The sequence below is a fragment of the Quercus lobata genome, chromosome 11 (assembly GCF_001633185.2).
Source record: "Quercus lobata isolate SW786 chromosome 11, ValleyOak3.0 Primary Assembly, whole genome shotgun sequence".
NCBI classification, from domain to species: domain Eukaryota; kingdom Viridiplantae; phylum Streptophyta; class Magnoliopsida; order Fagales; family Fagaceae; genus Quercus; species Quercus lobata.
The window spans coordinates 52,522,211-52,532,709 of record NC_044914.1 but is presented as its reverse complement, the minus strand read 5'-3'; the positions used below and the strand labels follow the sequence as shown (position 1 = coordinate 52,532,709).

Sequence of the window (10,499 nt, the reverse complement as noted above, 5' to 3'; positions counted from 1 at the left end):
GTGTTTTTCCTTGATGCAGTTGCTACCTTGTGCTATGCTATCATTATTAATTCATCCCACAACGCAGCATCATATCGTCAATAGGATTTTATGGGCATTCTATGTTTATCTTGAAACTGTTTCAGTGCTACCCCAACTGAGGGTAATGTAGAACACAAAGGTATGTTTTACAGTAACACAGGCATGCCCTATTAGTGTTTATTTATTTTTAAGTAACTAGATAGATTCAAGACTATTAGTTTTTCCATTCTGATGGTGCGTCATCCATGGCACTTTAAGCTTGCTTTTTTGGAAAAAAATAATGACAATAACAATAAATTTCGTAAAAATGTTTTTATAACTTTGTTTTTTGATAATTAATAATATTTAGTAAAAAAGAATCAACAAGTACGCTAGAAGTAACTTTATTTTTTTGATAAGTAATAATCTTTATATAACTTTGCAAAGTTACTGGAGGATTAGAAATTTTGTATGATAACTTTTGCAAATCATAATTAGAGTATGTCACTCTTAACATTATTAGAAAAAGGATGGTAATTCAGAAGTGATGTTATTGAGCTACAAGATTCCATTTTGTTCACCATATTAATACTACAAAAACAAAAACAATCTAACACCCAAAAGCCCACCAAGTAATCAGTCTTATTCAAAAACCCTTTATGAAACCAAAGAAGGATACAACAGACACTATATATGGTGACCAATCAGTATCAATCAAATATTTGTGAAATAAAGAAAAAATACTAAAATTAAGAAATTGATACTCTTGCCAAAACCATGAATGTGAGAAATCCAAATAATAAGGAACAAAAATAGAAGGAAAAAAAAGAGTAAAAGAGAGGGACCCAATAGCAATATCAATCAATAATTAGAAATTCTCCTACATTCTTTACCAACAACAGAAATCTAAGTAAAACAAGACAAAACACACAATCCCAAATGCTATGATTTTGTAAAACCCAACCTAAAAAAAAAAAACAAACAAACAACATTTTAGGAGCAGATAAACGTAGACAAACCCACATGAAAAACTCACACAATAAGAAAAACAACCGAAAATGTACTTCAAAAATGGGTTTAGGAGAAGAAAATTACACTTGAGAGAACTGGAGAAAGTTGTGAAAGTGGAGGTGCGTGAGAGTGAAGACTGAGGGAGAGTGGAGAGGGTGAGTGAGAGAGGCGTGAGAGTGGAAAGGGTCTGTGTGAGAGTGAGAGAGGCGTGAGAGTGGAGAGGCATTAGAGTGAAGAGGGTCTGTTTGAGAGTGAGAGGGTGAGTGAGAGAGGTGTGAGAGTGGAGAGGTGTTAGAGTGGAGAGTCTGTGACTGTTTAATTTTGAAAAAGCCCTATATGAAAGACTCGATTTTCAGGTGGCTTCCAGGTGGATCAACCATGTCACATACAAATCAATGCTTAAAGGGTCGAGATATAACTTGAGTCTCTAATACTCGAGTTCTAGGTAGATGTCACGTGAAAAAATGCTAAATTAGAATATAGAAACCGAGTCTTTGAGGCTCGATTTATAAGCCCAAATCAAGTCTTTTATACTCTCGAGACATTATATAAAACTAGAGTTTTGAAACAGTGTGCTAACTGTATAGTTTGGCAAATGGAGTTAATTGCCAATTTTGGCCCTTAAACATATAAGGCATAATATAGACTACTAAAGTCGAAAACGAAAGAATAGGCAGAGAGGGTCTGAGACGAAGCAAAGAAGAAGAAAAGAAAGGGCGACCTCTGAGTTGTCTGTGATGGCTGGGTTTGTTCTTCAAGAGATCGGCGGTGGCAACATGTTTTGCAGATGAGTTTGTTAGTTTAGGAATTTTTCATTTTTTTCTACTGAAAACTTTAAACGACTCACCGTTTATGCGATTACAGCTAGCTCAAATAACTATATGAACACTATTTCCATGACTATAACTCAGTGATTCCTTGGAGAACAATGCTCAACCCAAACGGCGTCGTTTGCAGACTCAGGAAATTACAGCTTCTTGTTCATTGTTGCCCAATACTGAAACCCAAAACTAACAGTAATTCTGTTCCATCATTTTGTTTTGGCTCAGCTTCGAAATCCACTGGCTTGTATTCACTAAACAAAAAGATATCGCATTTGGTCCGTACTGGTCGGCTTAGTGAGGCCAGAGGTGTGTTTGATAACCTGAAGCATCGAAACACAGTCTCTTGGAATTCGATGATCAGTGGGTATGTTAAACGAGGAGAAATGGGCAATGCACGGAAACTGTTTGATGAAATGCCTGAAAGAGATACCGTGTCGTGGAATTTGATGATTTCGGGTTATATATCGTGTCGTGGAAAAGGGTATATTGAGGAAGGGAGGAACTTGTTTGATAAGATGCCGGAGAGAGATTGCATTTCGTGGAACACGATGATTAGTGGCTATGCAAAGAATGGGAGGATGGATGAGGCATTACGGATTTTTAATAGTATGCGTGAGCGGAATGTGGTTTCTTGGAATGCTATGGTTACTGGGTTTTTACGTAATGGTGATGTGGTGCGTGCCATCGAGTATTTTGAGAGAATGCCGGAAAGGGATGCGGCTTCTCTTAGTGCATTTGTATCGGGTCTTATTCAGAATGATGAATTGGATAAAGCTGCAAGAGTTCTGCTTGAATTTGGTAATAAGGATGAAGGGAGAGAAGATTTAGTGCATGCATATAATACTTTGATTGCAGGTTATGGTCAGAGGGGAAGGGTTGGAGAAGCTCGGCACCTTTTTGATCAGATTCCATTTTATGGTGATCGTGGGAGAAAGGGAAGCAGGAGGTTCAAGCGAAATGTGGTGTCATGGAATTCTATGATTATGTGCTATGTTAAAGCAGAAGATATTGCTTCTGCCAGGGAAATTTTTGACCAAATGACCGAAAGAGATATTATTTCATGGAATACTATGATAAGTGGCTACGTGCATTCGTCAAATATGGAAGAGGCCTCAAATCTCTTTGGAAAAATGCCGAATCCTGATACCCTGTCTTGGAATACAATGGTCTCAGGGTTTGCAGAAATTGGTAGTTTGGAACTTGCCAATGATTTCTTCAGGAGGATGCCCCAGAAAAACCTGGTATCGTGGAATTCCATGATAGCAGGGTATGAGAAAAATAAGAACTATAAAGGAGCGATTAAGCTCTTCACTCAGATGCTACTTGCAGGAGAGAAACCTGATAGACACACTTTGTCTTCAGTTCTCAGTGTGAGTACTGGGCTGGTTGATCTTCACCTGGGTATGCAAATTCATCAGCTGGTAGCGAAGACAGTTATTCCAGATGTGCCAATAAATAACTCTCTCATTACCATGTATTCAAGATGTGGGGCAATAAATGAGGCCCAGACCATTTTTGATGAGATGAAACTGTGGAAAGATGTGATCTCTTGGAATGCAATGATTGGAGGTTACGCATCTCATGGTTTTTCTGAAGAGGCTCTGGAACTTTTCAAATTGATGAAGAGGCTTAATGTACGGCCTACATATATAACATTCATTTCAGTTCTGAATGCGTGTGCTAATGCAGGATTGGTTGAAGAAGGCCGGAAGCAGTTCAAGTCCATGTCTAGTGAATATGGTATTGAACCACAGGTTGAACACTTTGCTACACTTGTAGACATTGTGGGTCGGCATGGGCAGCTTGAGGAGGCCATGGATTTGATCAATAGCATGCCCTGTGAACCAGATACGGCTGTGTGGGGTGCATTGTTAGGTGCTTGTAGGGTGCATCACAATGTAGAGTTGGCCCGAGTTGCGGCTGAAGCATTGATGAGACTTGAACCTGAAAGTTCAGCGCCGTATGTTTTGCTATATAATATGTATGCTGATGTGGGACAGTGGGACAATGCAGCAGAAGTGAGAATGATGATGGAAAATAATAATATCAGAAAGCAACCAGGGTATAGTTGGGTAGATTCTTCACATAACTAATGATAATTTTGCATTGATAAAATCAATGCATCGAGTAATTGGATTCAATGGAGTCATTTTCCCAACTGTTTATGTCCGTTTCCTCTGATCAAGAGAAGATAAAATCAGTCTACAGAATTCAGTATACTTGTTTGAATCACTTTTGAAAGACAGAGAGAGAAAAGGTAGATCAAGGTCAACTTAAATGAATTATTTCAGTATCTTGTTTGAGTTGTATTGATTTTTCTTTCCTTGGGAATTCCTGCTCACAAATTATTTAGGTCTGGCTACGTTCACTTGTCACTTGTGAAGTGCCAATATCGGTACTGCATTAGTTTTATAACATTAGTTTTATTTAAAGCAGGAGATTTCAAATTTACTCTATTCATGTTGTATGACCGTTTCTTTCCCTTGGAATTCCAGTTCACAAATTGTTTTGGCTTGGCTAGGTTCACTTGTGAAGTGCCAATGTAATTTTTAGGGATTGGTTGTGCATTAGTTTTATAACAAGTCAAGTGCATAGACTGTAGCATGTGATATTGTATGATGCTTGTGTGCATAAATAGAGGAATTAGATTGCAGTTTTGGTTTCATGCAAAGCGCATTTGTTTTTCATGGTGTAATTTTTTCTGTGCTGCCAATGAGCTCTTGCTCAAATGGTACTTCCTCCTTCCATAATAATGGGATGGGCGGTGAGGTTGTGGGTTCTAAACCCTCTGGATGTGTACGTAAATTACCATTATAAAAAAATCCTCTTTAGTATTAGTATTAGCCTTCTGAAAAATCCTTTATAGAAGCTTTTCATGGTTTTTGCCAATTTGAGTTGTAGGCAATGACCACCTCCCATAAATTTTTTTGGATGGTTTGCATAATCATATAACTTGATAAATTCCAAATGTATTTCTCCATCTTGAATTAGTTGTGCATAAAGTTTAGATAGAATAAAGCATCTCAAATATTCAATATGCATTTATGTATACATGTATACCTACCCAACAGCACATACACCAACATATCCATATATATATATATATATATATATTTTCTAGGGTTCTGAGTTGTGCCCGAATGGTCAGCTGTTATTTTGTGTTATTTTCTGTTCAATAGCTGCACTCTCATATTCTAGAATCCTGTAGGTGTTCACGTGAGCAGCAAAGCAGGATGCACTAAAGTTATTGTTACATGATTTATTTGTTTTGTGCTTCTAGTGCTTAAAATTGTCAAATGGAAGGACTCCTAAGTTCTAACTTTATTGTGTGCTTTTTTGTTTGTTTGTTTACCTCTCTCTTTCAATTTGCAGGTTATTGGGGAAAGAGAAGAATGAGAAGGTTAGAAAAATTATTCCCCTTACTCCTGGTTTTTTGTCATGCCTCTATGGATCTTGTAATGCTGTAAATGGTCTTTCCAAAAGCACATGCAAATTATTTCTGAATATAAACAATGAGAAACATAGTCAGACAGTTGATTATTTACTGCAAGGATTCTGGTGTTCAAAGTGTGACAGAAGCTTTGCACACAATCCTGAACTATATTCAAAAATTATACATCAACCTAATATGCAAAGGACAGAAGTTAGTTTGGACTGTGATTCTCTCCGCCTACAGTCTCTATTTTTTAAGCTTCTTTGTGATGAATCATCAGAAGAGGTTCAAGTTGCCTGTGTCGTCCTAATTCGACGGATCCTTATACATGGGAATACAGATGTTCTGCTTAAAACAAGATCTGAATGGACTAAATGTATTGAATTTTTGCTTCTTAACAGGAAAAAGGCTGTAAGAGAAGCACTTTGTACTCGGATAAATTCCTTCATTGAGGATCCTATTTTGCCTTGTCTATTTTGTGATGAGGAGAAACCAACTAAAATCAAAGAACAGAAGTTTCTGGACATAATTAAACATGCCTTATCAGCTGCTGAAGATCCCCAGATATTTGATACTCTTTTGGAATCTACTGCTGAAATTATGATTTCAGTTGATATCTACAGTCAACTTTTCTTGTTTTCTCTTTTCTTGTTGGTCGACCAGCTTGATAATCCCCACGTGACAGTGAGAATGAATGCGTCAAGGTTAATGCACAAATCGTGCTACTTTCATCTTAAAGGAGGATTTGATCTAGTCTTATCAAAAGTTGTTCATATTTGTAATGAACTGTTTGATTATTTATCTCTGAGGCTTGCCAGCCGTCCAAAAATGGTCAAAGAATTTGCAGAAGCTGTTTTTGGTGTTGAAACTGAAGAACTTGTGAGGAAAATGATTCCTTTGTTCTTCCAAAGCTTGTGGTGTCTCAGCAGGATAATGATCAAGCAATTGAAACCTTGTATGAATTGGCCAAGTATTTAAATACTGATATGGTGCCTTTGATAGTTAATTGGCTACCAAAAGTGCTTGCTTTTTCTCTTCATCAAACTGTTGGCCGGGGGTTACTTTCAGCTTTGCAATTTTACCTTGCTAATACTGGTTCTGACAAGCAAAAATTCTTGCAGCTGCATTACCTGCACTCTTGGATGAACTTGTTTGCTTCTGGATGGGGGTGATTCAGATGAGATAAGGAAAAGGTATAAAACTCTACAGAAGTTCACAAGAACTTAGTGAGTAGTTATGGAACTTGCTAGTTGATCTCGTTTTTAATTGTTGTTTTTATTTATATATATTTTTTTTTGGGGGGGGTGGGGGGGGGAGGGTTGTTGTTTAAATAATTTTTCCATGTTGATTATAAGTTGAAAATTTGTTACTCATTTGTGTAGATTCAAGGGACCAAATTATTAATTTATTAGCTGATTTATTATATGTCCAATCTTATCAGTTGCCACTATTATTAGTCATTCTGCCAAGCATTCTAATTTTTATCTGATACAGGTTAGCAAGAGTACCTAAGATGATTAAAGAGGTTGCCAGAGTTCTAACTGATGGTGAAGATCTACCAGGATTTTTGAGGAATCATTTTGTTGGCCTCCTTAACAGTATTGATAGAAAAATGCTCCATGCTGAAGATACTTCGCTGCAGCAACAAGCTTTAAAGCATATTGAGATCCTTATTAAAATGATGGGTTCTCACCTTAGTACTTATGTGCCAAAACTAACGGTTCCTCTTATGCATGCTATTGATAAAGAACCACAGCAAAGTGAGGGTGTCTCCATCTTGCATTTCTTCATTGAGCAGCTAGCAAAAGTATCACCATCTAGCACGAAACATGTAATTTCTCAAGTTTTTGCTGGTCTTATTCCTTTCTTAGAGAGAGAGAAAGAACATCCTTCAAATAATTTGGATAGAGTGGTGAAAATTTTGAAAGAACTTGTTTTAAAAAACAAGGTTGTCCTAAAGGAGCACATTCGTGAGTTCCCTCCATTGCTTAGAATTCCAGCTCTGACAGAAGTTAACAAAGCTATACAAGAAGCGCGTGGATCAATGACTTTAAAGGATCAATTAAGAGATGTTGTTGATGGTTTGAATCATGAGAACTTGAATGTGCGCTATATGGTAGTCTGCGAGTTGAGCAAGTTGCTAAACCTAAGAAGGGAGGAGGTTACAGCTCTAATCACAGCTGAAGCTCGTTCAGACATGGATGTTTTGAGCTCTTTGATCACATCCTTACTAAGAGGATGTGCAGAAGAATCAAGGAATGCAGTAGGACAGTGGCTGAAGCTGGTCTGTGCTGGTTGCCTTGGAGCACTAGGTGCAGTTGACCCTGCCAAAGTGAAGGGTTTTACACGCCAACGTTTTAAGATTGAATGCTCTGATGATGATCTTATCTTTGAGTTGATCCACAAGCATCTAGCCAGGGCTTTCAGAGCTGCACCGGACACCATTATTCAAAACTCGGCTGCGTTGGCTATACCGGAGCTTCTAAAAATTGCAGGTTGTGAGGCATCACTGGATGCCAGTGCTGCTGCTTTTATGTCACGGAAATTGAAGGATAATAAATCTTTGGATAATAGAAGGGGTCAAAAACTATGGGACCGGTTCTCTAATTATGTTAAAGAGATAATTGCCCCTTGCTTGACATCTAGATTTCAGCTTCCAAATGTGGCTGATTCTGCATGCACCGAACCATTTTTGATGTGGGGCAATAAATAACTCTCTCATTACCATGTATTCAAGATGTGGGGCAATAAATGAGGCCCGGACCATTTTTGATGAGATGAAACTGTGGAAAGATGTGATCTCTTGGAATGCAATGATTGGAGGTTACGCATCTCATGGTTTGTTTGTAGAGGCTCTGGAACTTTTCAAATTGATGAAGAGGCTTACTGTACGACCTACATATATAATGTTTATTTCAGTTCTGAATGCGTGTGCTAATGCAGGATTAGTTGAAGAAGGCTGGAAGCAATTCAAGTCCATGTCTAGTGAATATGGTATTGAACCACGGGTTGAACACTTTGCTACACTTGTTGAGATTGTGGGTCGGCATGGGCAGCTTGAGGAGGCCATGGATTTGATCAATAGCATGCCCTGTGAACCAGATATGGCTGTGTGGGGTGCATTGTTAGGTGCTTGTAGGGTGCATCACAATGTAGAGTTGGCCCGAGTTGCAGCTGAAGCATTGATGAGACTTGAACCTGAAAGTTCAGCACCATATGTTTTGCTATATAATATGTATGCTGATGCGGGACAGTGGGACAATGCAGCAGAAGTGAGAATGATGATGGAAAATAATAATATCAGAAAGCAACCAGGGTATAGTTGGGTATATTCTTCACATAACTAATGATAATTTTGCACTGATAAAATAAATGCATCGAGTAATTGGATTCGATGGAGTCATTTTCCCAACTATTTATGTCAGTTTCCTCTGATCAAGAGAAGATAAAATCAGTCTACAGAATTCAGTATACTTGTTTGAATCACTGTTGAAAGACAGAGAGAGAAAAGGCAGATCAGGATCAACTTAAATGAATTATTTATACACTGCTCCTGATGTTGGTTGAATTCAAATGAAGGAAGACTATAATTGAGAAAAGCAAGTGAAATCAACTTTTTTGTACTGGCATATTTGCTTTTCTGAATGATCATATAGAAGGGCAGAGGCGTTATAATGATGATGGATGGGGCAAACTCCGTGAATATCGAATTATAGACGCTGCTGCTGCAGATCTTTTATAGTTTGAAGGCTTTCAAAATTCTTCCTATTTGTTTCACTCATAAGCATCACAATGTGTCCCCTCAGTTGGATGGCCCAAAGGAAATGTATGTTCTTACTTTAAATTCTAGTTAGTCCTAGTCTTTATACTTTGTACTGCAACCAAATGAGCTAATAAGTGCTTCAGAGCATGAAGTTCAATTACTCTGGTATGATTCAAGGGTTTTAAAAATAACACCTAGAATACTTATGTAAGTCTGTCATCTTGTGCCACTACACTTAAATATTAGAATAGCAAGGCTGACCACTATACATGGATATATTATAGCTTTATTAGAAATTGTAAGTCATTGCAATACATCAATAATAAATATTTGCTTCATCTTTCCCTTTCCTAGAATTCAATTTCTGGACTTTCTTTAACTTATATATATATATATATATATATTATTTTGAAAATCTGGACTTTCTTTAACTTATTTGTGAGATTTTATCTGGACTTTCTTTAACTTATTTGTGAGATTTTCTCCCCTCTTAAATATTTGAAAGCTGACAGCAGGTTCCTCTCGGATCATATTTTCTTTCCAGACAATTGTTTGGACTTTTCAGGGTGGTGGTGTGGGAATTTTTGATATTGTTGTTGGCAGGCATTTTCTTCATAGGAAGCATCAGGATGCATAGGGAGAGTCTATTGAGTTTTAATGGCGCTTGCATCATGGTCTCAGAAGTCCTGTGGACTAACTGTTTGGAATTTTCTTGACAGCTGGGGTTTTTGTGTCTCATGTCCTTGTTTTGACATGTTTAGCTTTATCAATGGTCAATAACTTTAGCCTTTGTCTTTGATTAGCTCATCATTTCATGACTTCGTACAACCGTGAAGATCAATGAATTTAATTAATATTCCGGCTGAACAATGTATACCTGTGTACTGGAGAGTTTTTACAAGGTCAATCACTTGCCAAGTTGGTGGTAATTGGTAAATTGGTCTTGTTTTATCATTTGAATAAAATGTAAAATATTGACTAGGGAGATCAATATAAAATTGTCATGAAAATGCCACATGGACCTGAATGACATTATATTTGTATGATGGGGGCCTTTCAACATCCAATGAGCACTCACTCTTTGGTTTTATAAGAAATTTGATATAGGTTTAGATTTAGTTTTACTTATCCAAAAAAAAAAAAAAAAAATGATGTAGGCTTCATTTGGCATCTGTGAAATTAGATCTTGATAATGATATGGGAGACATCATCCATTTGACTGTTAACAAGAATATCTCATCCAATTTAAGTATCGGTTTTTTTTTTTTTTTTTTCAACAATTTAAGTATCATGTAGACTAGATGTTATGCAGACCAATTTAAAATCATGTGATTGTTTCAGTGAATACCATTTGACATTCAAATATATCTTAAATTTCATTAGCCAATGAGGTTTAGCTCAAATGACACCATTTCCCCTTCTAAGAGCAAGTAGAGGGTAAAGTCGTGAACTCAAGACCACCATATGC

The 10,499-nt window shown here is 37.2% G+C and overlaps 1 protein-coding gene across 2 annotated transcripts; it reads left to right on the top strand.

Moving 5' to 3' along the window:
* Positions 1–1,689: 1,689 nt before the first annotated feature.
* On the top strand, positions 1,690–10,057 carry LOC115969188 (pentatricopeptide repeat-containing protein At1g62260, mitochondrial). Of its 2 annotated transcripts, XM_031088777.1 has the most exons (4): positions 1,690–4,092; positions 6,390–6,461; positions 6,763–9,094; positions 9,576–10,057. In XM_031088777.1, exon 1 carries the CDS (start codon positions 1,940–1,942, stop codon positions 3,926–3,928), a length of 1,989 nt encoding a protein of 662 aa, XP_030944637.1. In that variant the 5' UTR covers positions 1,690–1,939; the 3' UTR covers positions 3,929–4,092; positions 6,390–6,461; positions 6,763–9,094; positions 9,576–10,057. The 2 variants fall into 2 exon arrangements, with proteins under 2 accessions (XP_030944637.1, XP_030944636.1); XM_031088776.1 differs by lacking the exons at positions 6,390–6,461; positions 6,763–9,094; positions 9,576–10,057 and adding an exon at positions 5,208–5,669.
* The last annotated feature ends 442 nt before the right edge of the window (positions 10,058–10,499 follow it).